Raw genomic sequence first — 27,084 nt, 5'->3', positions numbered from 1 at the left:
GCAAGGAGGGTCTCACTAGATGCAGCCCCTGGACCTTGGATTTTTCAGCCTTCATGATTGTAAGAAATAAACTCTATTTCTTTATGAGTCTTTTTTAAAAAACCACCATGTTTTCTCCCCTACGATGAAGTTTTCACAAACTGCACGAGTGTCTATGGCCCACACGCCCACCGGGTGGGTGCGGCTGTGAGCGCAGGCAGGTGTGCACGACGTGTCGCATGTGTCTCTCTGGAGTTCTGAGGGGTGTGTGTCTGTGTGTACACATGCATGTGTTCACGTTGCATCATGGTCTATTGTCTCTCCTGCCCGCCCCACCCAGGCATGAGTCCCTGTATCACCAGCTCTTAGAGTGGCCCAGAAGGTGCCCGAGCACTCAGTGCCACCAAACTAAGAGGAAAAGGGAGGCCACAAGCAGATTCAGCCTCTCTCTGTGGCTCCTCAGCCCCTGAGGGATCCCACATGGATCCACAGGGGCTCCCACGTGGGGGGCATGGCCATGCCTGCTACACAGAGTGAGCACAGGGCTGGGACCAGGACACCTGGGTCCTCCTTCTGCCTGTCGCAGGGTTTCCCAGACAGCACCAGGGAGCAGCCAGCTGGGGCATGCAGGCACAAGGATTGAGCAAGGTCCTCTGATTCTGGGGACACTGACCACTGGACCCCTTGTTCCAAGCAGCCCTGCCTCCATCCCAGCACCAGGAAGAAACACACACACAAGGAAGCCTTCCACAGGCCCAGAGTTTACTGCTTGTGGCTTGATACAGCTGGGGTGTTTGAATGGCCCAGACACCCAGTGGGACACTCTCTCCATAGCCCTGACCAGGTGGGAGCTGCTCGCCAAGGGGAGACTTCTGGCCTGATGAGTCCTGGGCAGGTGTCGTCCTGGCTCAGGGCATCCCTTGTGGCTCCCAGCTGGGGCTGAGCAGAGCGCTGAGTGGCTGGTCCCCAGTGATCAGGACTGGAGGGCAGGCCTCGGGTGGGACACAGTGGGCCTCATGCTCCACCAGGCCTGCGGGGCACTGGCAGCCGGGAGTACAGGGCCTCACGCAGTGGGCAGCCAGCTCCCCCAGGGGGACGTGCAGGTTGAAGCAGGTGCGGGGACAGGGCGGGCCACATTCATCAAACACAAAGCCACGGTCCAGGGGACAGCCCACCACTGCAGGCAGAGTGGAAGGCAGAGTCACTGGGGCACCCAGACATTGCTCCAGTTGCTGTGCTCCCCCCTTGGGGGACTCCTTGTGCCCACCGTGTCCAGACCTGAGCCCCCTGGGCTGCCCTTCCTGTTTGTGCAGCCCCCTCCCCCAACCTGCACCGGGCATCATCCCCTCACCACAGAGCGTGGGGCCCCGCCAGGCAGGCGTCACTCCTGCCTGGCGACAGTGACTGGCATAGGCTTCCAGGGCATCACAGAGGCAGGCGTCAGCTGGGGAGCCGGGACCACAGGCACATAGATCATACACACAGGCGGCAAAGAAGGGCTCTGGTGGCACCACAGCATGGCAGCGACTGAACGGGGAGGACTTCAGCACCCCACACCGGGCATTGGCCTCACGCCTGGCACGGTAACCTGCTGCCCGGCACGGATCCACCTCCTGGCCCACGGAACAGGGCCGGCTAGGCCCTGGCCCCTCTGGGACCTAGGGGGGAGAGTGTCCCTGATGTGACAGCACCTCTGGCAGCTGACCTTTGTGTGCTGTGTTCTTCAAAGCACTTCCCACCCAATAATTTGTTTTAGTCTCAAAAATCTGTCTGCAAGAACAGCAAAGGAAGCATCGCCTGTTTTCTCCTTGTCACCAGTTTACAGATGGACAGATCAAGGCCCAGAGTAGGTAAGTGACTTGACCAAGGTCACACAGCCAGTGAGTGGCTAAGCAGGGCTTGGGGTTTCAGGTGATGCGGCCTCTTTCAACAGGCCACCTGGCCTCCTTCAGCACCATGACAGGTAAGAAGCCCTCAAACCTCCCTGAAAGCCCACAAGCCATCTTGTGTGACTCCTCAACTCCCTCTCCAAACCAGGGGCTGCTCTGAGACCAATGCTCAGCTATGCCTCCCAACCCGTAGCCCCGGTTCCCGTGCCACTCACCTGCCAGCTGTTCCCAAACGCAGCCTCCGTGGGCAGGAGCAGCCCCTCGGGGCCCTGCAGATCATCCTGGGCAAAGCCATTGAAGTTCCCACAGAGCCCACACGTCTGGCCCCGGTAGGAGCCGGGCACGCTCACCTCCACCTGGGACTGCCCATCCCACAGCACCTGTGCAGAGAGGCCTGGGACTGGGGCATGGGGAAAGATAGGGACCCCAAGAGCCTAGGGGCCATCATGGCCCCATGCACTGTATCAGCACGCTCTGTGCTGTAGGGGACAGGGATGGATAGGGGAGGCTCCCGTTGGAAGGGACACTGTCCTGGCCAAGGGGCACATACTGTGCCAGCCCTGGACAAAGAAAGATGACAGGAGGAGCTGCCCACAGCTCCTGCACGAGGGCACCTTCTCTTGTCAATGTCCCTGCACTGGGCCCCAAGTGAAATGCAACCCACTCCAGGGATTCACTTTCTTGTGGGCATTCAGGCCTTACGTAGGACAAAGCACAATGAAAGTCTGGATTAGAAGTGTGGACAAGCCTTATTTTACGAATTTACAAGTTGCTTCTTGCTAGGGGCAGGGAGGCAAATTACTCTTCCCCATGAGAGTTGGAAGGAAGCTCAGACACCACCTAGGAGACCTTAACTGACATCCTCCCCACCCCTACTGACCCCTCCCCCATTTAACTGGTGAGAAAACTGAGGCCCAGAGAAGGTTGGGACCTGCCTAAGAACCCCAGTGTGTGTGTGGCTGAGGCAAGATTAGAAACCAGGCTCAGAACTCCTCTGGCTGCCCCCCAGGTCTCTGCTCCCCATCTTGGGAATCCAGCAGCACTCCCTCGCCTCGGTGCCTTTTGGCCTGGGAGGTAACTAGCACTCCCACTCCCTCTGTTTAGATACAGAAGCCTAAACAGGACTGAGGTTTCCAGGCCTGCAGCTGTACCTGGAGGCCGGGCCGGGCATGCAGGATAACGGTGCGTCCCCGCAGCTCCACGTACAGCACTGGCTCCTGCAGGAAGGGCAAGGCCACTGGGCGCCCATCCACCTGGAAGAAAAGGGAAGCGAGAGGAGGGGTGACCTTGGGGCCGAGGGTGGACGGTGCAGGACCGATCTTTCCCAGCACCTCCGTTCTGCTCACCGTGACCGCCCTGCCCTGCAACAGCCGCACCACTACGTCTCCCAGCAGCACCGCCACCTCCTGGGTCCAGGCCACACTGATCCGGCCTCGGTCATCGTTGGTCACATGTACGCTGTGCGCAGGAAAGGCCCAGGTGCCGGTGGTGAGCTGGGCCGGCTGTAGGGGTTAGGGAGGAGGGGGTGGGGTGTGCACCTGAAGTCCCCGCCGTGGCAGTCCTTGGCCAGCACGTAGCTGCAGCTGCCCTGGAAGTGCACCAGGCGGCCGTCGAAGGTACGGTAATGCGGGTCTCCGAAGGCCATGCAGGAAGCCGGCCGGGGCAGACAGCGGGGGCAGCAGCTGCCGGGACTCAGGGCAGGGGCCTCGTCCTGGCCTCAGCCCCAGACACTGTGAGAAACACCGCTCTCCCTGCCAGGCCCTTCGCAGACCCTCCCTGAGGACCGAGCATCGCCCAGGCGTCCCCAGGGGTCTGGGACTCCGGCTCCCAGGCTCCCTGAGAGCGGGGTCAGGGCACCACCTCGTGGCCGTGCCGGGAACAGCACCAGCCCCGGCCGCCCGCCGCTCGGGGTCGCTGCGGAGCCCAGCCTCCCTCTCCCACGCCTGGTCCCACCTGGACGGCAGGGCCACGCGTCCCCCACCCTGCCCCCACCACCTTCGACTGCAACACTCACGGGGCCACACGAGAGCTGCCGGCAGCGCTGGCTTTGGCAGCGCACGGTGCCGGCCACGCAGGAACAGCTGGTGCAGGCGTCCACCGCCCAGCGCTCCCCAGGGGCCACCTCTCGGCCCTGGTGCACGCACGACTGGGTGGGGGCTGAGGGGACAGGAGACAGGGAGGGTCAGCTGCCCCCTACCACACTCTAGGTCTGGCCTGCCCCTCCCCCATGGTCCTGGCCCTAACCTTGGCATTGCTCACAGCAGCTGCCAGCCTGGGGCACCTTCGCCCAGCCCTGGGGGCAGGAGAGGGGCTGGCACTCCTCCAGGTGGCACTCCACGTGGCCCCGCTGAGGACAGATATCATTGCTCTGGGATTTTCCTGAGGTCTCTGGCCTCACACTCCTGGGGGCCTTCTGGGCGTGGTCTGAGGCAGCAGCCCCTTCTGCCGGCCCCAGTCCCACGGGAACATCCCCTTCACGGTTCAGGTGGGGAGGGAACCCAGCCCGAAGCTCCCTGCGCCACACCGGGTTGCCTCTGCCCCTCAAAGAGCCCATATTTGCTGGTGGAGTGTTGGACGCTCCTCCCTTTGCCCGTCTATGAGGTCCTCCACCTCCCACCCCCACCTCCAGCTCACACGGCAGATGCAAGCAATGCAGGCGTTGCTGGGGTCCTGCCAGCTCTCGCCATCTGCCACTCTCCGGCCATCGGCCTCTACCACGCATTCTAAGGAGGAAGAAATAGGATGCGCAGCCACTATCCTCCCAGCTGCACCCTCCCTCCCTGGAGCTCACCCTGAGCTTCACAGTAGGGAAGCACCGCCCCATTCCCCCGGCACCCTGATGGTGCTGGTTTCTTCTCCCAGCATCCAGAGGGCCTTGCACCAGTGCTTGGGGTGTCTGCAGGGTCCTAGAAACCTGGAGAGCCAGAGCCTGGGGCCCCCCGCTCTGGGCCAGCTGCCCTCTCAGCAGTGCAATGCCCTGCTTGTGTACCTGGGGTCCCAACGCCCCTGAGAAGCCTCAAGCCAGGCCTTGAGAATCCAGGCTTCATCCCTGCCTCCCTCTGCCTCTTGGGTCTCTTCTCCACCTCGATGAACAGCCCCTCCATTTCTACCACAGGACGAACCCTGCATTCTGAGTGCCGACCCTGGGATGCCCACATGGCCCACGAATGCCTCCCCCTCTGGTCTCTCTCCTGGCACTTACCCCGGCACGTGGGACAGCAGCTCCCAGGGGTTGTGTGGCGCTCCTGCAGGGGACAGCTGAGCTCAGGACAGGGCTGGTGAATGCAGACCCATGTCAGGTCCTGTGAACACAGTAAGTGCAGAATAGCAGCTCTCCAGGAGGTGGTGGAGGGAGCAGGGCATGGTTGTGAGTAGGGCACGGGTGGGATGTGACAGTCAGGACAAGTGGGCAAATGTCGGAGTGGAGAGCCCAGGAGCTGCTGCAAGAGAGCAGCAGCAGCCAGAGCCCACAGAGGAGGAAGAAGAGGGGGTTCTGAGAGTCCCCAAGGCAGGAGGGCTCACCTGGCACTGGCACGTGTAGCAGGGGTCTGGCGGGGCCAGCTCAGTCCCCAGCAGGCCCTCTGAGCAGTTTCTCAGAGCCTCTGTGAAGACAAGAGCAGGGACAGAAAGAGGGAGCAGGGGTTGGAATCACAGCTGTTCCCACCCCCTGTGCCCCCAGACTTCTTGGGCCCAGGGGACACCCATATCCCTAGCACCTTGACTCCAGGGAGGAGAAGTCCTCTTTCTCTCCAGTTCAGTAAAGAGAAGTTTAAACTTTTAAAAAGAAGCTTTGCTAAGCTACTAGGGTGGGGGGCCTGGAAACGGACAAAGTGTGGCTTCCTCTGCCTGAGGTCGCTAAGAACAGCCAGGCAGCCTGGCCTGCTATCCCTCCCACTTCCCGCAATAGAGTCTGGTAAAACAGCAGGAAGAGCCAGGTGTCCCAGGTTCTAATCCTGACTCCAGCACTCAGTGCCTGGGCCAGTTTGGGCAGATTAATCCACCTCTCTGAGCGTCCATATTGTCACCTGTAAAAATGAAATAATAACACTTATCTCACTGGGTAACTGAAAATTAAATGAGATTCTGTTGATTAAGAGCACCAAGCATAGTGTGCGGCATGGATTAGGTGCTTAATAAATGTTAAAGTCTTCTTCCCTTCCCCTGAAGCACATTCTAGCAAACGCTGATCACAGCAGCTCTCCCGGGGATGGTGGCAATGGCTGCACCGCATTACAAATATATTTAACACCACTGAGCTGGACACTTAAAAATAGCTAAGATGGTAAATTTTTATGTGTATTTTACCACAATAAAAAATTGAAAAAAAGGAGGAGGAGAGTGCGATTATTATCATAGAAGGTATGTTTTTTATACATGAGAACAACATTAGCCTGCATTGCAAAGTTAGGTGATTATTTCGTTGCTGGTGTGTGACTAGAAGCTGAAACGATCGCCGCCACAGCAAATGAGAAATGACGGTGTTGGGTCAGCCACAACTATTAAACACAGGAAACAGAAATTGGCTGTCTTTCCATATTTGTAATAAAAAATATAGCTGTTTCCTTACTCCTCCCCCCCCCACCCCCAATCTTAAATCTTTATTCTAAAATATCAAGAATAGCTTCCCCACCCTTGCGGCAGGGCCACTCCCGGCCATCTGGTCCTGACATCTCAGCACAACTGCCATCCTGCAGCGCCACCTGCTGGGCAAGATGCTCCACAAACTGCACCCACTTCAGGGAGGCAAGGGGTCCCCTTGGGACTGCGCAGGCCTCACCAGCCAGGCCATGGGCTTCCAGAACAAGCCACTGGAGTCAGGAAAGGGCTGGGGCTGGGGAGGAGAGCCGGCTGGGGGTGGCAGCCCTCCCACATATCTACCCCCACACCCCTGGACTCACGGGCACAGGTGGGGCAGCAGTGCTGGGGGCCAGCGGGCAGGAGCTGGCTGCGGGGGCAGCCCACCAGGCTGGGACACTGATGCCGGTGACAGTGAAGGCTGGGTGGCCCCTCAGGCTGTGGCTACGAGAATGAGTGAGCAGTGGTGGGTCCCGGGCCGTGAACGCCAAGAGCTGCCCCTTCCCTTCCCTGGGACTCAGGTCCCTCCAGCAGCCTGTTGCGCCCTCCCGGGATGCACCTCAGTGTCGCCTAGACTTGCTCCTCACCTGGTGCCTTAATCTCCAGAGACAAGTCCCCCTCCTTTCCCAGTCACTGGGGCCTAAACCCTCATGTGCCCTTTGACCCTCCTGCACTGTCAAGCCATCATGCCGCAACCCCCCTGCCTAACCTGGCCCATGACATCATTCACCTGCTCAAAAACCTTCTGTAGCTCACCCTTACCTTCCAAATAGAATTACCACAATGTGACCACCATGTATATCGCCCCACACTCCGGCCAGGAGGGGCTGTCACCTGCTCCCTCGCACTCTGAACCCCTGCTCCACATCTAAACCCAGACCTCCTGGCCCTGTCTGCCCAGGCCCTGCCTTGTGTCCTGGCCCTGCTGCCTCTGAGCCCCCAAGTGTCTGCTCCCTCCACGCAGTGTCCAGCATGGCTGGTCCTCACCCCCTGCTGCCTGCCCCCTCCCCATGGCCCTGCCCCCAGCTGGGTGCGCCCCCTACCTCACAGATGCACACGTCACAGGGATCTGCCCCAGGCTGGAAGCTCTCCCCAGGCTCATACTTCCGCCCCTTGTGCTCGCAGTCTCAGGGGGCGGGGAGAGAGCAGAACAGGACCAGTGGCCTTCAGGCTGGCACAGTGCCAGGGTGGGGCCCTCTGCCCGGCCTCCCTCTGCCCCAGGGATCAGGGTGTGTACAAGAATAGAGGCCACTTCTCCTGGACTCTGCCACCCAGCCCAGCTCTAAGGCAGGGACGTGTGGATCTGGGTGTGCCCTCCCTGCCCCAGGCTTCCAGTACCAGAGCATCGAGGGCAGCAGTCACCAGGCCCCTGATGGGGCTGGGCACAGGAGCTGACACACTGGACTCGGGCACAAGTGACAACGCCCTGGTGACATACGCAGGAGGAGCAGGGGCTGTCAGGGGGCACCCAGCTACTGCCTTCAGGGTGCTCGTCCCCATGAGCCAGACAGCCTGTGGGCCAAGGTGGGCATGGATAAGCCTGGAGCCTGAGATTGGACATCTGCCCTTGACCCCCCACCCAGGGTGGGCACCAGGAGGGGAGTCTGTGGGGTGTGGCAGGAAGGCAGCCGGGCAGAACTGCTGTCTGTTGTGGAGGGGAACGACACTGGTTGGGGTCGGAACACCTTGGTTCAAATCCTGTTCCATGCCTGCCTGCCTGCTAGACCAAGCTCCGGTGGCAGGCACTGTCCATGCAGCCCGCCCCAGACGCAAGACCTGGCATGCAGTAGGCGTGGAATAAAAGCATGTGGAATGAATGAATGAATGGCTCCATCACTAACCACATGCCCAAGGCAACTCAATGTCACCAAGCCTCAGTCTCCTCAGCTGTTAAATGGGAATTTCATCTGTCCTTCCCCCCTCCCAGGGCAAGTGAGACGCTGTGATGGTTTTGTGGAAGTGACACCATGTGGGGGCCATGTGCTGGGCAAGGGGCAGCAGGTGGCTAAGAAAGGCTCATGTTCTAGAGCCAGATGGCCTGGATCCCATCTTGACTCTGCTGCCTTCTAGCTGAGTGACCACAGGCAAGTTACATTATCTCCCTGCAACTCTGTGTTCTCATCTGCAAAATGGGAGCAATAGCAGCACTTATCTGATGAGATTGTTGTGTTGATTAAATGAAATGATACATGTAAAGGGCTTAGCTTGGGGCCCTGGCGTGCCCTGTACTCACTGAATGTTAAGCATTATTGTTATGAATGGGGTGTGGTGAGGAAGAGGGGCGGCTTCAAGGGGACTCTAACCAGCACCTGGGCGGGGAGAAGCAGAAGAAGCTGAAGGCAGGCAGGGGTCAGGAAGGTGGCAAACTCCGGGTGGGTCATAGGGCCCCGGGTCTGAAGGGAGGGGCCGCGTGGGGGCTGGGTGTACCTCTGCAGCGAGGGCAGCAGCTCCCCTGCTCTGTGACCTGCAGCGGGCAGGGCAGGGGTGGGCACCGCACCCGCACACAGCTGACCTGGCCGGCCTGCAGGAGAGGCAGATGCAGGTCAGTGGCTTGCCACCCAGCCTGGGGCCCAGAGACAATGGGGCCAGCCCTCGCCTTACCCTCCCCCCATACCTGACAGCGACACTGCTCACAGCTGCCTGCAGGCCCCTCAAACTCCTCCCCGTCCTGGTGCTCCCGGCCCTGAGAGAGGCAGCCTGTGGGGGACACTCCTCCTAGGTGGTGGGCCTGTGCCCCCCTGCCCTGCTCTGCCCAACCTCAGGCCTGGCAGGAAGGGAGGGAAGGAGGGAGAGAGAGGCGGGGAAGGGCTGGGGCTGGGGCACATGGAAGGCAGCTCACTGTGGCACACAGGACAGAAGCAGGGGCCTGGAGAGGGGTGGGGGCAGAGAGCTGGGGGACATGGCTTCTTCTGGCAGTGCATGGAACCTTCCTGGGGGAGAGAGGTCATGCTGCCACTTCTGACTCCCAAGTCACTCCATCACACCCTCAAACCAGGCTGCACACTACCCCATGGCGGGCACGCCTCCTGGGCCTGCCAGGCCCAAACCTCAGCTCCCTTAGCCCAGGAGGCCTGAACCCAGTCCTGTCCCACAAGATGTCACAGGTAGCACGTACCCCTTGGGACCTGGGTGGAAGAGACAGCCCCATTCTGGCCAGAGAAGACGATCAAGAGATGAAAGGTTATCACATTCCCAAAGGGTCCGCCTCACCTGGCAGGTGCAGAGGGAGCAGGCAGGGTCAAGCGGGTCAGGGAGGGTCTCTCCAGGGGCAGCGGTGACACCGTGGTACAGGCATCCTGGCAGAATGGGGAATGTAATAGAAGGGCCGCCCTCAACGGAGAGCCCCGATTGTCACACACATACACAGCTATGCCTGGGGACCTCTGCCAAAGCTTAGGGACTCAGATGGAGAGAGAAGCATGGTCTGGCATGGCAGGGACCGTGAGGGCTGGGAGGAAAGGCAGTGGCCACAGACGGCAAATGAAGGGCAGCTCTCCAGGCAGCAAGGGTGAAAGGAGCAGCAGGGAGGACGTGGGGCAGAGACTGCTGGGAACATACTGTCCAGGTGAGCTGGCGTGGGGAGAGGGCACAGAGGGAATGGGCACACCTGGAAATGCAGGTGAGGTGGGCTGCGCCAAGGAAAAAGCCAGGAAAGGAAGGAGGTTACCACTCTGGATTGGTGACATTAGGGCAAGGGGAGCCAGTGAATGGTTTTGAGTATGGGGACATCTTTTAGGAAGGCAGAGAGACAATTTAAGAGCAGGAAGATATGGAAGACAGAGAACCAGTCATTTGGTGAGTGCAAGAAGTGTGAGGTAACAGCGGAGACAGAGGAGGGTGTGGATGGGCGTGAGAGGAGTGGGGGTGGGTGCTGGGGAGAGACTAGGGTGTGTGTCTATCTCAAGGGTGGGCTGATGTGGGAGTGGGAGGCCCCTGGGAGCCCCAGAAGAGAATGGAAGGGGATGTGCAGCCCTACCCTGGCAGGTGGGGCAGCAGTGCCCAGATGGGGTGACGGGGTGGCTGCAGCCCAGAGGCTCACAGGGCCGGCGGCTGCAGGTCACAAAGCCTCCAAGGCAGGTACACAGGTTGCAGGGTTCTCGGGGATCCAGGAACTCCTGGCTGCTCAGGTAGGACTCCCCTAGGTACTCACAGCCTTCCAGAGAGGAGCCAGAGGCAGGGAAGAGGGGCAAAAAGGGAGGGTTGCAGTCATGGCTGAGAGCTGGGACCAGGCATGCATCCAACATCTCAAAGGTCTAGCACCTGGCAGGAGGGGAGGGCTCAGTCTAGGCCCAGGTGCCAAAGGAGTCTCAAGGGGGACAGGGTTTGCACTGGCCAAAGGGCAAACTTTCTCCCCTTTAGCCTGCAAAAAATCTCCCTGTCCAATCTGTAGGAGGAAACCCACAAGGAATTTGTCCCCAGGGTTAAATACTCAGCAGGCCACTGCCAGAAAGGCACCAATTTTCCCAACCCCAGGAGAGCTGGAGTGGCCCCAGCAGACTTAGGTGGATCCGCTTCCCAACACTCCTTCAAGCCTTCTGATTAATCAAGGAGGGGCGGGGTCCTGGGGTGGTGGCAGCTGACACTTGCTCACCTCTTTTTTAAAAAGAGAGGGCGAGCCTCAGGTGCAAAGCCTTGGCAGGCAAAAGTATGTGACTACAATATGTTTTTAATTGTATTCAATTTTATGGTAATCTATTCCTGGCAAGTCTAATTTTCCATTTACAGTCTGACATAAAACTGCTTTCTAAATAAATTTAAATTGGTGAGTTAATTTGAAGAAAAATACTAAATGAATAAAATTACAGTTGGTAGAGTGTCTATGGCAAAAATTGCTAGATAGTACAAGTGTGAGGGAAGACTGGGGATCTGGGGCTGGTTCAACTCTCTCTTTTTACAGGAGTTAAAATTAGGCCCGGAGAAGTTATGTAACTTGCCAAAGGCCACACAGCCAAGTAGCACCAGAGTCAGGAGAAAATCTAGGCTTCAGTTCCAGGCTTTTTTCTGACTGTAATAAGTATTTTAGATCCACTCTAGGGCCAGTAAAGATGACTCTAACCCAGACCTCTTGTCACCCCACCCCTCAGTCCCCTGGCCCCTGACCCTCACCGTCACAGGCTGGGCAGCAGTCGCCCCTGGCGGGGAAGGGGCACTGCGCTGGGGCACAAGCCCTGCGCTCACAGCTCACGCTGCCCTCCCAGCAGAGGCAGACGTGGCAGGCGGCGGCCGGCGACGGGAAGCGCTTCCCGCTGGCAAACTCCTTCCCCTGGTACAGGCAGCCTGCGGAGAAGGGCGGGGCTGGGGGGCCGTGGGGAGGCTCCCAGGTCCTGCTGAGGACACTGTTGCTCATTTTTAATGAGAACCCGACGCTGGGAGGGGCGGGGCCGGAGGAGGGAGGATCCAAGCCAGGGTGAGCGGGGACTGGGCAGGGGGCTCGGGTGGGCTGCCGGGCGGGAGGGGCGCCGCGAGGCGATACCGTCGCAGGAGGGGCAGCAGGGCCCCTGGCGCGGGTGGGCGCAGGGCGCGGGCGGGCAGGGCAGCCGCTGGCAGGACACGGCGCCGTCGAGGCAGAGGCAGCGGCGGCAGGGGTCGCCGGGCGGGGAGAAGTGCTCCTGGTGGCGGGCGGGGATCGAGCCACCCGGCCGCCGGCAGCTGGCCGCAGGGGCGGCTGCGGCGAGAGCGCGCGTCAAGGAGGCGCAGGGAGGGGGCTCCGGGGAGGAGCGGCATGGCCCTCCCGAGGGGGCGGCTCCTACCCGGGCACTGCGGGCAGCACTCTCCCGGCAGCAGGACCGGCTCGGGACAGGGCAGCGGCGGGCAGCGACGGGCCGGGCACTGCACGTTGCCGCTCTGCGGATGGACAGATGGGCCACGCCAGGCCGGGTTGCTGGTGGGAGGCCCAGGAGAACACCCTCCCACCCGCATCTCGGTGGCCCTCTCCTGCCTCCCCCGGATCCCACCTCCACTTCCCTGGGCTCCTCCTGTCCAGGTCGCAGACTCACCAGACAGCGACACAGACGGCAGGGGTCAGTGGGGTGGGGGAAGTCAACTCCGTTGGGGTACTCTTTCCCGCCGAAGGCACAGCCTGGGGGAGGGGCAGCTGTGGGCCTGGAGAGAGCCACTCCCTCTCCCACCATGGCCACGCTGCCATCCCCGGGCCAAGCCACCTCAGGGGGCCCCCATCTCGTCCACCTCACCACTGCAGTCATTCTGGCAGCAGGTCCCAGGCAGCGGGTGGGCACAGGGGGGTCTGGGGCAGGCGCGAGGCTGGCAGTGGGCATGGCCTTCCTGGCACTGGCACTCCTGGCAGGGGTCTCCGGGGTGAGAGAACCTCTCGCCATCCACAAACACCTGCTTCTCCAGGATGCAGTCTGGGCAAGGCCAGTGGGGGCAGGAATGGGTGCAAAGCCTGACAGTCCCTCCACCCTTGGAGCCCAGAGACACCGCGAAAGTAAAGTACGGGTTTGGCAGCTGTCCCTGAAGAGGGAGAGGAGGCGGGGGCTGTGCACACACACGTGCAGGCGTGCACATGCTTCTGAGCTCATGCCTCTGTGTGTGCATTTGAGGCCATTCACCTGCAGGAGGGTGTGTGTTTCTGAAGGGAAAACTGAAGAGTTTACACATGCGTGTGCCTGTGTGTGACACATGCCTTGCATAGACTCCATTTGGACAGGGACATGGCCCATGCATCCAGCACCCAGTCTCCTACATGGTGGGCTCAAACTTTGCTGCATGAAGCTGTGTTCTACAGGTAGATATGCGGAGTACGGGACCAGGGGAGTGGGTACTGGAAGAGGAAACTTAGGATGGGAGGTGAGCGTGGTGTAGGAACACGAAGGGATGAACAAATCTCTGCTCTCCCACCCACAACTTGTGAGTTCCAGAGAGTTCTAAGCTGTGTCAGACTGAAAACGATTCAGAAGGCCGTTGCTTTCAAGGTACCTGTTGGCCCACGGGGCCATGGGACAGCAGGGTCCTGAGCCGCCCAGCACAGTAAACCATACCTGGGCACCTGGGGCAACACTGGCCGGGTCCACTCTGAGGCCTGGCACAGGTCGTAGGAGGGCAGTCAACCAAGGAGCACCTCACAGTCCCATCCTGGGAACAGGGGAGATAGCAATGGGCGTTGGCTCGGGAGGGGCTCAGCAGGGCGGCAGCAAGCCTTGGGAAGTACCTCGCAGCGGCAGGTGTGGCAAGGGCTGTCTGCGTCCGTGAAGTTCTGCCCATTGGCATACACTTGGCCATGGTAGGTGCAGCTCTCACAGCTGGGGCAGCAGGCACCTGGGTGGGGCAGGCTGGTCAGGGTGGGCCCGCAAGGCAGGAGAAGAAAGTCAGGATGGGCGGGGCGCTCACCAGGGGGCTGGGTGGGGTGCTGGCAGGGGGCTGGCGGGCAGAGCACAGCTCCACACACGGGCTCTCCATCTTGACAGGAGCAGGCGGTGCAGGGCTGATCATCAGGCTCCCACTGGACGCCCTCAGCAAACTCCTCTCCGTCCAGCACGCAGGCTACAGTAAGGGGGGTGTCATAGGGCAACCGGACACCTCCCGCCCATCCCTGTTCTTCCCAGACTATGGGGACCCTGCCTTCGCCATCCCCACCAGAGCCTCTGAACACACTGCACAATGGCTAGTGGACTTAGCAGCCCCCCCCCCTTACCAGGAAGGGACACCCCTCCACCCTCAGCCGTGTGGAGGCAGCACTTCCTGCCCCCCAACACACACACACCTGGGCAGAGCTGGGGGCCAGAGGCAGGCGGGGCACAGGGGGCGACCGGGCACTCCTGCTCCTCACAGGAGACCTCGCCGGCCTAGGAGGGAGACCCAGTGAGAGACCCTCAAGGAATAAGCCAGGCCTGGGCGTAAGAAGGCGGGACTGCCTACCTGGCAGGAGCAGCGGACGCAGCGGCCACTCTCTTGGAGTCTGAAGGTCTCCTGGCTCTGATACTGGTGTCCCTGGTACTCACAGCCTGGGTGGGAGCACAGGACAATGGCGGTACAGGGCTGGAGGCTGAGGGGAAGCCTCAAGCCACCCCGAGGCCTCCCTGCAACCTTGACGAGGAGGACCCACCCAAGTCCTCCAGGAGGCCCCGCCAGCCCCCCAACACACCATAGAGTGCGGCCCGCCACGGTACTATTTGCCACAAGAAGGTGAGGTGAGGACTCGCCCGTGGGACAGGCGCTTAGGTCCAAGGGAAGCAACCCCCACACCTGGAGCCTCTCTCAGGCCAGTGCCTGCCCCTCCCGTGGTGACCTTGACCCCCACTCACCGTCGCAGACTGGGCAGCACTGCCCAGGGATCCTGCCTGGGTGTCTGCAGGGCACGGGTGGGCAGGGCAGAGGCTCACACTGGACACTCCCATTCTACTGGGAATGGACAGTGAGAGGCAGGCCGGGAGCCAGCCCCCCCAGCCAGCCCCCGCCAGGCGGCCACACTCACAGCACAGCGGCAGTGGGAGCAGCGGTCCCCAGAGCCCACGGGCTCCCCGCTGCGGTGCTCCCGCCCGTTTAGGAAGCAGCCTGTTGGGAAGAGGTGCTTCAGGTGCTCCGCAGGGGCCCTCGCTGCCCACTCCTGCCTCAGCTCTCTGAGCCGCCAGGTTGCCCTCTGAGCTCAGGACGCTGCTCCACTCACAACTCACCGTCACACACGGGGCAGCAGGTGCCCGGGAGGGGCCGGGCAGGGTACGGGCACAGGCTGGTGCATTCCCGCTGGCGGCACTGGATGTGGCCCTCCTGGTGGGGGGAGGGTGAGCAGGTGAAGGGGCTGTCAGGGCTCAGCCAAGGGGCAGAAACAGTGTTCGGATCCCAGCTATCCACTTATTAGATGTTGTTACGGGTTGAATTGCATCCCCGTGCAAATTCATATATTGAAGCCCCAACCCCCTAGGACCTCAGAATGTGACATTATTTGGAAATAAGTTTGTTGAGGATGTAATTAGTTAAAATGAGGTCATACTGGACTAGGGTGGGACCTTCATCCAATATGACTGGTGTCCTTCTAAAAGGGGGAAATCTGGACACAGAAACACATGCACAAGAAGGCAGAGATCTGAGTGTTGCAGAAGCCAGAAGACGCCAGTGATCGCCAGCACACCGCCAGACGCCAGGACAGAGGCCTGCACCAGCCTCCCTCCCGGCCCTCGGAAAGAACCAGCTCTGCCAACAGCTTGATCTCAGACTTCTGGCCTCCAGAACTGGGAGACAATACATTCCTATTGTTCAAGCCACTCCATGGTATTTCCTTACAGCAGCCCTCGGAAGGGAAACAGACCTATGACCTATCATGTCACTTCCACTCGCTGTGGCTTAGTTTACTCATCTGAAAAACGTGGGCAATGACAGGCCTGCTCTCTCATAGGCTTGTTACAGAAGTGAAATGAAATAAGGTGTCTGGAAGCTGGTACTTAACACGGTGACCGCTCCCCCTTGGGCTGTCCCAAACCCCAAACAGACTCATCCCTCAAATTTGCACCCACATTCCTGCCTTGCCAGGGTCTTCTCAGGGGGAGGTGGTATCAGCGTGGACAGGGACGGGGAGGATAGTGGGGTTGGGTGCCCCATGGCCCTCACAGCAGAGTCCTTAGTCCTTAGCAGGCTATTGGGAAGCTCCGGGGTGCCGGCTTCAGCCCCAGGAAGCACAGCCCTCCTCACCTGCCTGCCTGGACGTCAGGGCCCACCTGGCCCTACCTTCCTCCCCAGGCTTTGCCTTTCCTCGTCCCTGTACCTGGGCATCTTCCCCTGTGCCCCCTGCAAACCCTGCTTGCCCTCAAAGGCCTAGGTAAGCACAACTCCCGTGAAGATGTAGCAGATCTGTGCTGCCCAGTAGAAATGTAATGCAGGCAACTTATGTCATTTACTTTAGTAAAAAAAAAAAACAACAGATGAAATTAGATTTTAACAATCTATTTCATTTGGCCCAATATTTTGAAAATGTTATTTCAACATGTAATCAACATAGTGGATTTGTGAGATATTTTGCATTCCTTTTTTTGTACTAAGTCTTTAAAATCCGACATGTATTTGACACTGATAGCACATCTCAATTTGGACCAGCCACATTTCAAGAGCTCAGTAGCCACGTGCAGCAGTGGCCACCGATCGCACAGCACAGCTCCAGGTGCCACGAGTCTGACTATGTTTCTCATTCCCTGGAGCCTTTGCCGCCCATCCCATCCTGCCCCACCTCTCTCCTCCTTCCGCTTGTGAGCGCCACTGTGCCCAGAGCCGGGCATACAGTCCCCACCCTTGCAGCACCCAGGACTAGGTGTCCTCTCTCTGGTCCCCTCCCAGTGCCTATGGCATGAGTTCAGTGGAATGAAGGAATGAACACGGCAGGCCTGAGGGACCTGGGGGGTGAGGGGGACGGCCCAGGAGCAGCCTGAGAACTTACCAGGCACCGGCAGATCTGGCAGGGGTCCCCCGGTGCGGTCCACTCTTGGCCATGCTCCCAGTGAGAGCCACCTTCTGTGCAGCCTGGGGTTGGGATGCAGAGAGGAGGCCTCGTGGGAGTGGCCTGGACCCCAGCGTTGGCCTGTCCCCACTGTCCTCCTTGGCTCTCTCCTGAGCTGAGACCAGATGGGGTCACATTCTGCCTAAACTCCTCTGTGGTTCCCACTGCCCCAGGCAGGGTGAGGCCCAAACTCCTCAGCCTGCCCTTTCCCAGTACATAGCACAGCCCACCTGCCCCACCTATCTCTGGCCCCTGTCACCTCTCACTTTAAGCTTTGGCCATTCCATTCATGCTTCCTCGTGTCTTCCCACCTAACAACCCCCCATCCCCACTGTGCCGATTCCAAGCCTTTGCTCGGGCTATTCCTCTCTGCCTTCGCCGGCCCTTCACCCAGCAAACTGCTTTTCATCCTGGGAGCGCTGGCTCCAAGGCTGCTTTCCCTGCCGTGCCCAGGCTGGATCGGGTCTCCTTCCTCTGAATCTCCCTGGTACCTGGCGCCTGCTTCTATTCCAGCTTTTGCCATGTGACAGCATTTTGCATTCATGTGTGACTTAGTGTCACCCTCTGGGGTCATCCTTGAGGGCTGACCCGAGTCTTACATTTGGGGAGCACAAAGCGGGTAATGAACATTTACTAAGTAGCACTGTGAGGTATAGGATACCATCACCTGTACCTTATGAATGGGGAAACTGAGGCACAGAGTCATTTAGTTACACACAAGCACAAAGTGACACAGTGGCAAGGGCAGAATGTGAGCTCAGGTGTTCCAGCTCCAGCATAGGCCTAGTGGGCATGGCTCCCCCACTGACCAAACCCCATCAGAGGCCAGCAGGGTGGCTCTGGGGTTTGAGAAATGGTGTGAACAGACACGTGTGGCTCCACCAGGCAAGGGCCAGGGGCTCTCACCTTGGCAGGTTGGGCAGCAGTGCCCAGGCCTCAGGACTGGCTCAGGGCAGGGGCTGGGTGGGCACTTGATGGGCACGCAGTGAACCAGGCTCCTCTGTAATGCACCAGTGGCTGTCATGCCTGCAGGCCTGCCTCCCAGGGAGGGCATGGCAGGTAGGTGTTGGGTACCCTCGGAGGAGTGGGGTACAAGGCAGAGATGGAGAGAGAGCCTCGCTGGCACCAGCTCTCACTTGGGAGGCATGTGAGGAGGCTGGAAGAGTAGCAGGCATGGCCCAGGGCAGGGCAGGGCCGTCCAAGGAAGAGCAGGGCCTGGGCAGAGGTGGCAGGTGGACTTACCAGGCAGGAGCATTGGAGACAAGGGTTGGAGCTGGACAGGAAGTTGGCCCCTTCCTCATAAAGCTGCCCCTCATACTCACAGCCTAGGAAGTGTTGCCAGGATGACAGGTGGGTCACCAGAGAGCAGGGTGGGTGGACATCACCCGAGGGAAGGCATGACCCCAAGTAGGTACTGGACCCTCTGGGGCTGAGGGGATGGAGGGGCAGGGCAGAAAGTCACCTGGCCGGCAGATGGGGCAGCACTCCCCAGGTGGGGTATAGCTCTCCAGGCAGTTGAGCTCAGAGCATGAGGGCCCCTGGCACCGCACGGTCCCTGCCTGTGAGGCAGACACTGAGCCCTCCCACCCTTTCTCCCTCCCTCGCTCCCTCTCCATTGCCCGAGCAGGTCACGCTGCTGGCATTGGTGTAGCAGGCTCCAGGCCCCAATGCCTGGGCAGCAGCAGCCCTGTCTCACTCCGAGAATGGGCTTGCACAGCCAGACCTGGGCTATGCCAAGCAGCAGGGACATGGGTGGTGGCTGGGGCCAGCCCCTGATTCCCCTACCTGGCAGGTGCAGATGACACAGGGTTCCAGATGCCATGTTTCTCCATCCCTGTGGCCCCCAGGGCAGCCTGAAAATCCAGGCCCAGGCCCCCAAGTGAGAGACCCAGAGGACTGGATGCCACCTCAAAGGAGCATCATTCAGCTGGCTGTCTTCAGATTTTAGTATTTATTATACTACAACTCTCCAGCAGATGGCAGTAAAGTGTCTGACTCCAACATAGTATAGTGCCATTATTTTACAACAGATGGAAATAGTGTCTTCATGAGAGTGGTGCCTTTTTTATTTCACCAAAGGCAACATACAGGCTAGCAGTGGCCCTGAGGCACTACGTGCCCAGAAAGCCGTGTGTGTCCCTATCCTCTGAGCTCCGTCAACTCCCAAGACTTCAGTCCTCATCTCTGGTGCAGACCCCCAGGCTGCACTTCCAGACCTCACTGGTCTGAGTCCTGTCTCAGCTTTCTCGCTACCAGCTGAGACTCTTTTCCAGGTGGGGTGGCCAGATATAATATAGGGCACCCAATTAAATTTGAATTTCAGATAAATAACACATCGATTTGTCCCAAATATGGCCGGGCGCGGTGGCTCACGCCTGTAATCCTAGCACTCTGGGAGGCCGAGGCAGGTGGATTGCTCGAGGTCAGGAGTTCAAGATCAGCCTGAGCAAGAGCGAGACCCCCGTCTCTACTAAAAATAGAAAGAAATTATCTGGCCAACTAAAATATATATAGAAAAAATTAGCCGGGCATGGTGGCACATGCCTGTAGTCCCAGCTACTCGGGAGGCTGAGGCAGTAGGATCGCTTAAGCCCAGGAGTTTGAGGTTGCTGTGAGCTAGGCTGACGCCATGGCACTCACTCTAGCCCGGGCAACAGAGGGAGACTCTGTCTCAAAAAAGAAAAAAAAAAAAGAATGTCCCAAATATTGCATGGGATATACTTATACTAAAACATTATGCATTGTTTATTTGAAATTTAAATTTAACAGGCATTCTGCATTTTTATCTGCCAAATCTGGCACCCCTAGCCCCTTGACTATGAGCCAGTAACACCCCAGCTCAGCCATGGCAGCCTCTTCCTCCCAGCTCTCTCCACGCCCCTGGCACCTCTGCCCTCCTACTTTCCCAACTCGGCCTCCACTACTCCATGGGATCCACCAGCCACCAGCTCCTGCCCATTCTTTAGAAACACCCCCCTTTCTTCAGCCCTCTGCCACCCCTGGCTCCATGCCTAGACAACACTGTGGCAGCCCCCTAACTGGGCTCTCTGCACCTAGCTTATACCAGATGAAAATTCCTAAAACACGTCTTCCATCATGCCACACTCTGGTTTCTCAGCCTTCAATGGCTCCCCATCGCCCACAGAAGAAAGCCCAAACTGCAAGGCTTACTGCAGCCTGTTCCCACGGGCCTTCCCAGACTGACTTCCTGCAGCACACCTCTTGCCACCCTGTCCTTGTGCCCAGAGGGCCCTCGAGTACTCCCTTCCTTCAGCTGGTGAAATCCCACTTTCCCTTGAAGATCAGCTCAAATGACCTAGTGTCTGCAGAGATACGCTGACCACCTGGATGGGCTTCCCTGCCCTCCTGTCCCTCCTCTGGCAAAGCACATGCTGTGCTGCCTTCCACACCTCCCCTTACAATGGTCGCTGCAGCTGAAATCTAGGGTTAGATTAGCTATAAACGCATCTTCTCAACCAGATTAGAAGCTCCCTGAGGGCAGGAAAAAGATGGTGTGTCTATTTCCCTTGTAATCTCTGGCCCAGTCCCAGGCCAGAGCCAGTGTCTGCTGACTTGAGCGTGGGCTCTGAACTCCTGAGGCCACTGTCAGAGGCAGTGGGCTGGTGTCCCACACTTGCTCACTCTCAGGTGGCAGACCATGGCTGTGGGTCCCCAGCATGCGTGCAGGAGGTGGGGCGGGACTGGCAGGAGGCTGACCTGGTTCGCAGTGTGGGCAGCATGCTCCTGGCTCAGGGCAGGGTCCTTTTGGGCATGGCTTCTGGGTGCAGGCTATGGCTCCCTGCTGTGGGAAGCAGAGAGGGTGGCTGCACAGGCCTCAGAAGAGGGCAGGGCCTCCAGCGTCAAAGCCTCACCCAGGCTGGGACGTGTCAGAGGAGCCAGAGGATGTGTTGTTTCTGGGTCCATGGGCTACCCTCAGAGTAAGGGCAGAAAAGAGACATCCCACCACCACCCGCATCATCTCCTGATGCCCTTGACCCCTGGAAACCATCTTTTCCAGGTGCCGACAAATTCCCCAGAGTGGAGAGAGCCTAGGAAGAGGACCAAGGCCTTTCTCAATGGAAGAGGAAGGAAGGAAAGGCCGGAAGAAGGTGGCTGTGGAGCCAGGTGAGAGAGAACAGGCAGGCGGGGTGCTGGGGTGAATGACAGGGGCAGTAGAAGAGTGGGGACAGTGAGGGTCACACAGATGAGGGAGTGATGTCCAAAGACAAGCAACTACATCCTCTGCCCTTCATGTCACTGCTTTCCAGATCCAAATTGAGGGGCTTGAGAGCCCCCATAGCATGCACGGAGGTGTCAGCTGAGGACCACAGTGGCAAGGTGTGGGGGAGGGAAGGGTAGAACCATTACATGACATCTAGCACATCAGGCTGCATCAACAGGTGAGGGAGACAAGCATGGGACATCCAGGTGGGTCACAACAGCTCACCAGGCAGCGGCAGGTGGTGCAGGCGTCTAGGGAGAAGGTCTCCCCATTGCCATAGGTCTGACCACTGTGGCTGCAGCCTGAGGAGACAGTACTGTCATTCAGGCACCCAGAGCCACCTGCAGGCCCCGAGGTGGCTCCAGCTGGTGGATGGGCTGGCGCTTACCCTGGCAGTGGGGCAGGTGGGTCTGGGGGCCACAGCGCGCAGCCCCGTCCTGGCAGGTGCAGGCCGTGCAGGCGTCAGGCTCCCAGCGGGCACCCTCAGGCCAGGCGCGCCCCAGCCCCCAGCACTGAGGGGAGGCGGAGCGGCACTCGCAGGCCTCCAGCCGCTGCACCCTCGCCTTCAGGTCCTCATTCTGGGGGAAGAGGGCAGGGGGAGGCAGGCACTGGCTCAGCCTCCCCCACCATCTCCCACAGATTTGTGGGTGCAAAACTGAGGCAGGACGAGAAGGAAATCTAACAACTCCAGAGCAGAGGTGGGTCCCCCTCCATCAGAACCCAGCTCACATGGGGGAGTAATGGGCCCCCAGGCCTCTCCTTTGAACAGAATGGGCACCTAACTCCCTGTCCCAATAGTTAAGGACTTCTTTACTCATCCAAAACCTTTCCTGATGATGCCTTATATATAACCGCTCTATAACATTTCCCAAACACGGGAAACAATATGAAAATCTGGGTGACAAAAGAAATACTCTGGAGGTTCTTCATTTATGTGCAAGAGTTGATGTTAAGATTGTTCAGATAGGAGCCTCTCCGTGTGCATTTAAAACCAAACTCAATTTTAGGGCCTGAGGGCCCCCCAAGCCCAACCGCTTATCTCCTTCCTCCCCCTGCTCAAGCTGCTTCCATGGTACCTGCTGTTTGAGCTCCATCACCGCAGCCTCCAGCCGCCCAAGCCACTCTCGCAGGGGCTGCCCCTGCTCCTGGGGGCTGCCAGCAGGGGCTGAGGCATGGGCAGGCACCTGCTGCTGGTGGGTATGGGTGTCAGTTGGCCCGGGGGGCTCCCTGGGGATGGCCCCACCTGAAGAGCACAAGAATCCCATGTGAGCTTAAGGACGAAGGGCCGGCCAGGTTTCCTGGTTCCGTCCTCTGAACTATGCAGGGGAGGAAGCTCATCCTGTGCCCCCATCATGTCCACCTGCCCCCCACCACGCAGGGAAGGAGATATGGTCTGTGGGGGAGCAGCAGTGAAATCTGGGAGCAGGGGCATGGGAGGAGGAGGAGGAAGCCCTGAGAGGACAACAGTGACCCAGACTGACTTTCCCTCCTTGTCAGGGTGAGCCCCAGGGCCCCCGACCCCCTGGGGACACAGAGCAGCATCCAGACCAGGGCCTCCCTGCAGCCTGCCCCGACTCTGTGAGGGTCCCCAGCCATGGCAGGGCATGTCAGGATGATCCATCCTCTTCTGAGCCAGGGACTTGGCCAGCGATGGCCTGGGGAGCTGACATGCCATGCTGGGAGGGCCCAGACGGCAGCGAAGGCTGAAATGTAGGGGAGGGTGACAGACACGTGCAAGGTGGGGCCGTATTAAGGTGGCCCCGCCGAGCTGAGGGTCTCTTCAGGGAGCATGTGAGTAGCCCCCACCCTCTGACTGCCTGTCTACACCCGTCAGAATGGGCACCACTTCCAGAGAATGTGCTCAGGGAGGGACAACTGTTTCCTCTGTTCCCACCCCCAAGCCTAACCACTGTTTTCCAGGCCTGGGGTGGAGGGTCCTGGTGGCCCCCATGTTGGGTGGGCCGGATTCTAGAAAGCAGGATTTGGCTGCATTTCCTGAAGGGTCTGGGGAAAGTGCTGGCAATGTGCCCACTAGCTTTCAGCACACCAGGCAGAGGAAAGACAGCCTGTCCCTGGTTCTAGATGACACTATGTCCAGGGAAAAGGGGAGGGGGTGCCTCTGAGTGCGGGCCTGGGCTGGGCAAGGCCACTTTCACCTTCTCACTTTGATCCCTCTCCCAAGCCAGGAAAGTAAAGGCGGGAGGGGAACAGGCAGACAGGACCCCTCCCCCAGTGGGGGTGGCCCGGGCAGGGAGGGCCAGGAGGAGGGCAGGAGCCCCCTTTCCCACAGCAGCAGCTCATTAGTAAGGCTGGGCCTAGGATGGCTAAAAGGGTTTCTCACCGACACTAGGCCTGTGGGGCAGAACAGTGTCACCCACTCCCCCCACCACTGCCACCACCAAGGGGGGAGGAGATTCTAGTCCAAAACCGAGCTTGCCCTCTTCCAAACCTGCCTTGCCCTGAGCTCCTGGGTTTGGTAATGCCATCCCACTACCCAGTCACCTGAGCCAGAAATCTAGGGCTCAGTCCCACTCTTTTGAACCCCTCCCAAAACCCATCAGTCTCTGGTCTGCCTCAGTTGACCCCTAATCCATTCGTCCCTCTCCCATCCTCTCCCCACTGTCCCCATTCAGGAGGCTGAGGACGCAGCCCCCCTGCCTCCATCTGCACCTCTTCTCTGCCGACCTTTCTGCGCCGCACAGCACAGCGGTGGCTCCGAGCCGCCAGCAGCAAGTTCCCAGCCACCGCCCTGCTGCCCCCCACAGCAGGGGTTCTAACCCCCAGGCATCAGCGGCATCCAAACCTTTGCGCCTGTCCCCATCGCCATCCCTTTTGCAGGGTATCCTGTCCCCTGGAACAGCACTCTGTCCCGGCTCCTTCCCAACCGAGAGGAAAGTGGCCAGGGATGGGGTCTCAGCACCTGAAACCCTCCGCCCAGGCTAGACCCCCGCGTCGCCTCACCCCGCTCCCCGTGAGCCGCTCCCCGCCACTGCTCCAGTCCTGCTTGGGCAGACACACAAGCAGGTCAGGGGGAGGCTGGGGAGACCCGCGCGCAGATAGCGCTCCCGCGGTTGGCACAAACCTAGTTGCTCCCATGGAACCGTTCTGCGCCCCTCCCGGCCCCTGCACTGCGCCCTCCGTTCCTGCCTGTCCCCTCGGGGAAGGGCCAGCGCAGAGACTCAAAGTCGGCTCCCATGCGGGCCTCCTTTCCCCCCCTTTCTCAAGACAGATAATTAACTTCAGACTCCCAGATGCCGGGGCAGCCTCTCTCTTCCCCCACTCCCGGCCGCAGGACTCCCTCCCGAGGCGTAGCAGGAGGCCCCCTCCCCGTCCTGCACCCCCACTCTGCCCAATCCACCTCCACCGACGGGGAGGACCGAGCTGGCCCGGAGGGCACGCGCCCCCCGCGGCTGGAGAAGCCGCCCCCGACCGGACCGCCCGGCTGCTCAGACGGGCCGAGCAGGAGGTGGGGGCGCCCCGACTCACCTCCTGTGCCCACGGCCAGCGCCAGGGTCCCCAGCCGCAGGAGCAGGGGCAGCAGGGCCCCCGCCATGCTGGCTCCGCCTCGCTGTCTGTCGTCGCGGCTCGGCAGGCGCCGGGGGAGGCGGGGTGGGGAGCCACAGGCCGCTCCCACCCAGCCTTTGTTCAGGGAGGGCTCATCCCCCCTCCGCGCCCCCTCCCCCTGGGCACCGCCACCGCCCGGGCAGCCCGGCCTGACCCCAGAAGGCAGCCCCAGCCTCGCAGGAAGCCCGGCTGTGAGGCCCTTGTCTCCTGCATGGGATCCAGGAGGAGACCCTGAAAATAAACCCAAGTCCACGCTCCGGCTCCAGGAAAGCCCCTCTCCCTGGCCCTGGGAACACCTCTTTACAGAAGCAGACTGAGCTGGGTTCAGATCCCTGCTTGGCCAATTCCATGTGGCCTTAGATCACTGACTTCTCTGTGCCTCGGTTTACCTATCTGTAAACTGGGGATCCCATACCTCTTTATAGATTTGCAGTGAGGATTAAATGAGATTATGTACACAAAGAAGTGAGGGGAGTGGCAGGCACATGGTAAGTACTCAGTAAATAATAATTAGTGACAGTAAGTGCCCCGACTGGTCTCAGAAATCAAGGACACCCAGTGTACTCCTCTCTCTACCTCTACGTTTCTTTCCTGCACTCCAGTCGCCACCGCTACCCACCCCAGCAGCCCCAGGCTTGACCCCAAACACTGAGGCCTCCCTTCCCAGGCTCTGGGCCCTGAGCTCAGCGGGCACAGGAAGTGAGGGAAGCTGTCCACGTGGGCTGCGAGGCTGGGACACTCCTCAGTGCAGCTGGGAAGCAAAGGGCTGGGGCCCCAAGCTCACAGGCAGAGGGACATTGAGGGCGGGGCTGTGAATCCTGCCAAGGCAGTCTCCCTCCTGGCCATGAAGACCACAAGTCGGAAGCCGCCCCCTCCCCCCAGCCCAGGCAGGGACTGAAGGTCCCCCAGCCCACTCTCCATGTATCTTAAGGCTTTAGTGAAGAGCCCTTTGCCCCGGGGGAAGGGAAGGCTGTGATCGGCACTGAGCCCTAACCCCGGTGGCCTGGAGCTGGGGTCACAGAGAGCGGAAAGCCAGGGCCAGCCAGCCGGAAAAGGAATGAGGAAGTGGCAGCGCTATTCCCACCAGGTTTAAGGAAAATGGTTTCCGGGCTAAGGCAAGTCCTCTGGGGGGCTGAGTGGAGAGACTGAGGGTGGATCCCGGTCTGATGCTTACTGCTCTGCGACCTCAGGCAAGTCATTTCACTTTCCCTGGCTAATTTTTCCCAGCTGTGACTGGAGTCTAACAGCACCCACCTCTTAGTTTGTGAAGGTTAATGAATTAATGCCAGGAGAGCACTCAGCAAGGGGCCCAGCATGGAAGTATGAGAGCACTTACTACTTCTCTTATGTAATCTCTAATCTTCACCCCAACGGGGAGGGGGTGCGGCGGGGGGCTGTATATCCATTTTACAGAAAGGAACCTGAGAGAACGGGGGTAAGCAGCTCAAAGTGACACCAGGAAGATGCCCAAGGCTTCCTGGCCCCACAGCTCCCTGTCCACTCCTGTATGGCAGCATCGCCCACAGCCCGCCCCAGTCTGCCCTCCGTCACATTCCAGGGGAGGGACACTGCCCTGACACAGACAAGGCCCTCCACCCCTGAGGGCACGGTGGGCATGCACTCCCTCCCCCCTGCAGGGGTCTGTAGTGTCTGTGCATCTGGGTGTGGCACGTTTGTGTGTGTGTGTGTGTGTGTGTGTGTGTGTGTGTGTGTGTGTGTGTGTGTGAGACTGTGTGTGTTTAGCCAGAGGTGGGGGCTGAGGCTGGAGGAGGCATCTCTGGGATTCAGATCATGTTGACTTTGAAGGGGCTTCCAGGGATACTTCTGTCACCCCACTTCATGATGAGGATGTGGTCCCCTTTCTCCTTGACAGTGTAGGTGACGTTGTACACCCAGTTCCCCAAGTGCTTCACGTACACCTCCTCGCAGGGGGTCTTGGGCCCATGCACGCCCACCATCATCATGTTGGTGCCTGGAGAGGGAGGCAGAGGGACGCGCTCAGACAGGCCAACCCCCACCCCCTGATGGCTTCTGGCTCCCACCTGCCCCGTCCCTGCAGACAAGCCCACCCTGGGACAGTGCCCTCCTCTCCCCCTCCAGCCTGCCTGCTTTGCTGCAGTCCACGGTGAAGGAGTTCTTCTGGCCCACAAAGGCCTGGGACAGCCCGGGGCCCCGCGTCACCACCTTGCTGGCATCTGAGGAGAACTTGGGGATGGAACTGTAGCTGGAGCCCCAGCTTGAGGACGACTTTGTCACAGTCTCCACCAGAACTGTGGATATTTCATGAATGATGTGGCCTCCAGATAACTGGGGACCTGAGACGCAGACCTCCCCCAATGTGGCACGACGTGCTGGAGGCCACTGTACTTGATGGCAATGAGGTAGCTGCCAGGGGCCATAGGAGTGTAAGTGAC

General features: G+C 59.7%; 1 protein-coding gene and 1 pseudogene across 1 annotated transcript; both read right to left on the bottom strand.

The window, feature by feature from the left end:
* Positions 1-724: 724 nt before the first annotated feature.
* LOC123647003 (kielin cysteine rich BMP regulator) lies at positions 725-24,757 on the bottom strand. The gene is made up of 40 exons (XM_045564178.1): positions 24,593-24,757; positions 22,183-22,349; positions 21,495-21,684; positions 21,332-21,408; positions 20,602-20,686; positions 18,127-18,209; positions 17,791-17,884; positions 16,825-16,907; positions 15,074-15,167; positions 14,875-14,954; positions 14,705-14,798; positions 14,319-14,404; positions 14,164-14,245; positions 13,791-13,943; positions 13,612-13,718; positions 13,442-13,535; positions 12,635-12,808; positions 12,440-12,522; positions 12,194-12,287; positions 11,917-12,108; positions 11,550-11,720; positions 10,420-10,596; positions 9,654-9,739; positions 9,283-9,373; positions 9,058-9,140; positions 8,871-8,964; positions 7,782-7,955; positions 7,487-7,569; positions 6,767-6,887; positions 5,391-5,470; positions 5,071-5,170; positions 4,503-4,591; positions 4,113-4,215; positions 3,883-4,025; positions 3,407-3,579; positions 3,215-3,326; positions 3,020-3,121; positions 2,084-2,248; positions 1,331-1,637; positions 725-1,156 (listed from the first exon to the last, which is right to left on the bottom strand). The coding sequence occupies exons 1-40, from the start codon at positions 24,657-24,659 to the stop codon at positions 888-890; spliced, it is 4,902 nt and encodes a 1,633-aa protein (XP_045420134.1). The 5' UTR covers positions 24,660-24,757; the 3' UTR covers positions 725-887.
* Positions 24,758-26,439: 1,682 nt separating this feature from the next.
* Positions 26,440-27,084, bottom strand: LOC123647001 (annotated as a pseudogene).

The sequence above is a fragment of the Lemur catta genome, chromosome 11 (assembly GCF_020740605.2).
Source record: "Lemur catta isolate mLemCat1 chromosome 11, mLemCat1.pri, whole genome shotgun sequence".
Lineage (NCBI taxonomy): Eukaryota > Metazoa > Chordata > Mammalia > Primates > Lemuridae > Lemur > Lemur catta.
Note: the sequence above shows the minus strand (reverse complement) of the source record. Positions and strands in the feature narration are given on the sequence as shown.